At 60.9% G+C, this 3,632-nt stretch overlaps 1 protein-coding gene across 1 annotated transcript; it reads left to right on the top strand.

Annotated features, from left to right (window-relative positions):
- The first annotated feature begins 372 nt into the window (after nt 1-372).
- On the top strand, nt 373-3,080 carry GM2A (GM2 ganglioside activator). Its single transcript, XM_010296969.1, has 4 exons — nt 373-411; nt 1,598-1,750; nt 2,622-2,804; nt 2,925-3,080. The coding sequence occupies exons 1-4, from the start codon at nt 373-375 to the stop codon at nt 3,078-3,080; spliced, it is 531 nt and encodes a 176-aa protein (XP_010295271.1).
- Nucleotides 3,081-3,632: the final 552 nt, after the last annotated feature.

Here is a 3,632-nt window from a genome sequence, read left to right on the forward strand (position 1 = left end):
AGCTCCGGCTGCTCGTTCCCACGCAGCGCTGGGCCTGGCTCATCAACACGCACTGATTAAGATACAGCTGATTAAGATGTGTGACTCTCACGTGGTGCGGAGGGGAATATCTCTGCTTATTTTCCAGGAAAGCTGATGTTGCCCCGGGGAAGGGGGAGCCGGTTTGGAAGGCTGGAGGGGACTCAGCGGGGCAGCAGGAGGGTCTTCAGCACAGCTGTATGCAGCTGATGCTTAGCTCCCATGGAACCTCTTTGCCTGCAGACCCTCAGGCGAGGGGCTCCCAGCTCTTGCTAAATGTCGGGGCGCAGCCTGCCCCTTGCCCCGGCTTGCCCTGAGCCCTGTGTCATGCCCCAGTCCCGACAGGCAAGCGGGATGGCGGGACGGGCCGCTGGGTGCCCGCTGGGGCACCAGGTAGTACAGCCTCCACCGGTTCTGCGGCTGCTGAGCAGGCAGGGAGAGCCCCACGGCGCAGGGACACGGGCTGCCCCGGCTAAACCTGCTGGGAGTGCGCAGCCCAGGTGTCCTCCCGCCTCCCTGCCGGGAAAAGACCTGCAATTAGGCTGGAGCCTGCTCGGGGAGGGAGCTGGGGCTGGGTTCTTGCCACCAGTTCGCAGCAGGCTCTGGGGTGGCTGTTGCAGGTGACTGCTGCCATGCCTCCCGCCTTTGAACTTGGGTTATGGGAGCACAGGGCTGTGGTGCCGTTTGCCAGCCCGTGGCTTTGCTGGCAGTGGCCGGGGAGGCTGGTGGGGCTTGGAAGAAACGGAGGAAATCTCCCAGCATGGCTCCTGGCCCAGCTGGGACAGAAGTGATGTCTCCCTGTTGAGGTGATGTCCTGTCTGTGTGGATTTTCATTATCTCATGGGATAGTGCTGCTTCCCTGGCTCATTTGGACTGAACCAGCTCAGGATCAGGCCCCTGGGGTGTATCAGGCAGGAGATGAGTGCGGCTCATCTGCCCCCTGAGCATGAGTGGAGATGGAAATGTTAAGCCATGTTTATAATGCGATGCATGAGTGTGATTCCCACTCCTGCATGGGACCAGGTGGCCAGAGCCGGCAGATGAGGGCTCGCAACAGCCAGGCTGGTCCTGGCTGAGCCAGGAGGCTGTGCAGCCTGGCCCCGCAGCCCCTTCCCAGGGCACAGCATCCCCCCGACCAGCACAGCCACCCTGCCCCGGTCCCTGCTTGTTCTCTTGCCTTTGCTGTCAAAAACCTCGCTTGGTGTTGTTGGCGCTGGCATGAAGGATGCTTCTCGCCTTGTTTGCATGCAAAGTGTTTGGAGGCTGAGCCGAGACCTGTTTGGAAATCGCAGTCTGGGAACCCGCTTTGGGTGAGAAGGACCTGAAAGGGGGTTGTGGCAATTGCTGCCCGATGGAGAGTTTCTGCAACGCCTTCAGGCTTGGAGAATTGAGAGTGCAAGAAATGCAGAGGGAAATATTTATTTGGCGTTTGAGGTGGGGCTGAAGGTCATTTTCTGGCTGTTTTTGTGAGCAGGTGTGTGTGTGAGGGGATTTGGGGGTCCAGCACTGGGGAAACCTCCTGCAAACCCAGGGCAAGGCTCGCCCTGGCTTTAACTCCTCCTGTCCCTCGGTGCCACAGGTTGGTGGCTTTGCCTGGGAGAACTGCGGTGACGGGAGGGACCCCGTGGTGCTGCAGAGCCTCTCTGTGGCGCCCGATCCCATCGCCATCCCGGGGAGCCTGCGCATCAGTGCGGCCGTCAGCAGCAGCAAGGCCATGGCCTCCCCTCTGAAGGTACGTGCTGGAGATGCTTTCATGGGATGAGGGAGGGCAGAGCTTCCTGAAACCACCGGCAGCTGGGAAATGCCCAGCAGTGGGTATGGGAATGAGCAGCCCCTGGGGGAATGAGGCACGGAGCGGTGCAGCTGAGTGCACCGGGCTCCGTAAGCCAAAATAGGGCAATGGGCCTGGGGAGACCCGCGGTGGGAGCGGGCAGCCTGGTGGGAAGCTCCCAACCTTGTCCCAATGGGAGAAACCACCTGAGCTGTGTTGTGTCCTGGGGATGTAATGACTCAGGGAGGGAAACGAAACCCCAGGTGCCCCGGGTGCTCCCGGCGGTCACTGCAGCACTTGTTTTTCAGCAGCCAGACCCCGCTGCTCCCTCCAGGGATGTGCTGTGGCACTGCTGCGGGGGCTGGCCCGGCTGCCCTGCACTGCCTTTTGGGGACTTTTTGGAATGAGACTGAACACGTCTCTCTGCCCAAGGTGCATGGGCTGTCTTGAGCAATGCCATGGTGCCTGTTTGGGGCTGGGGCTGCAGGGAGTGTGCCAGGGGAGCGTGAAGGCAGAGCTGTGGGACGGGAGCTGCTGGGCGGTTTTGGGACAGGGCACCTAGGAGAGGGGAAGGGGCAGGTGTGTGGGGTGCTGGGAGGCGTTTGCTCAAGGGGTGAAGCTGAGGTTGGAGGAAGAGAAACCTGAAGGCAGAGAGGAACCAAAAGCAGGAGGGGGGAGGCGGGAGTGTGTGTGGTGGCCCCATGGGTGGACACGCCAAAGAATTGCACGAGTGGGAGCTGAGGGAGATGGCTTGTGGGGGGAGAATGGGACAGGCTGGAGGAGCTGTGGGTGCCCGTGTGGGCTGTACCAGTGCTGAACACCTTCCTTCCAGGCGGTGCTGGTGGTGGAGAAGGCACTGGGCGACCTCTGGATCCAGCTGCCCTGCATCGACCAGCTGGGCAGCTGCACCTACAATGATGTCTGCACCATCCTTGACAACCTCATCCCGCCCGGCACGACCTGCCCAGAGCCCCTGCTGACCTACGGCATCCCTTGCCACTGCCCCTTCAAAGCGGTATGCCTGACACCCCCGGCCGGTGCGATGCCGGTAGCACTGTTGGGTACCACCGTGCCCTTCGGCGGGGCACTGGGGAGTTCAGCTGGCGTCTTGTCTACATGTCCCCTCTCTCTGCAGGGCTCCTACTCCCTGCCGGCCAGCGACTTTGTCCTGCCTGACGTGGAGCTGCCTTCCTGGATGACCAATGGCAACTACCGTGTCCGGGCAGCTGTCAGCAATGGTGGGGAGGAACTTGCCTGTGTCAAGCTGGCCTTCTCCCTGCAGTCCCAGTAAGGGGCAGGGGACCATCCCTTTTCTACCCACCGCCTTGGTTCCCTGTCCCATCCCATCCAGTTGTACCCCATCCTGTCCCAAGCTGTCCCTGCAAGGTGCATCCTTCCCACTGCCAGGAGGAAACAGCCCCCATACCCCTACTCAGTGTCCCCCTCCCCTGCTACACAAAGAAAGGCCCCTTTGGCTGTCCCAGTGTCCCCACCCCTATCACCAGGGTGTCCCCTGTCCCAGACAGGGTGGCCTGGCCGTGGAGCTAACCCCAGCCTTTCAGTGTTACCTGGGGGTAGTTATTTTTTACCCAGTTTCTCTTTCTCTTTTTTCTTAATCCCATCAGGGGAATTTTAGACAAAAACATTTCAGGGAAAAGCAATATTTCTTGGAGCAGTCCGTGGGGAGGAGGGTGTGTTTGGGAGTGCTGGGGGCAGGCTGGAGGGATACAGAATTAGCTGCAGAGGATGTCCCTGCTTGCCCCCACCACCTGTGGCTGGAGCACAGGGCTGTTTTGCAGAATTGTCCCCAAAGTGGCCACAGGAGCCCCGGCCAGCCCGTGGC

Source organism: Phaethon lepturus, unplaced genomic scaffold, assembly GCF_000687285.1.
Source record: "Phaethon lepturus isolate BGI_N335 unplaced genomic scaffold, ASM68728v1 scaffold40751, whole genome shotgun sequence".
Classification (NCBI taxonomy): Eukaryota; Metazoa; Chordata; class Aves; order Phaethontiformes; family Phaethontidae; genus Phaethon; species Phaethon lepturus.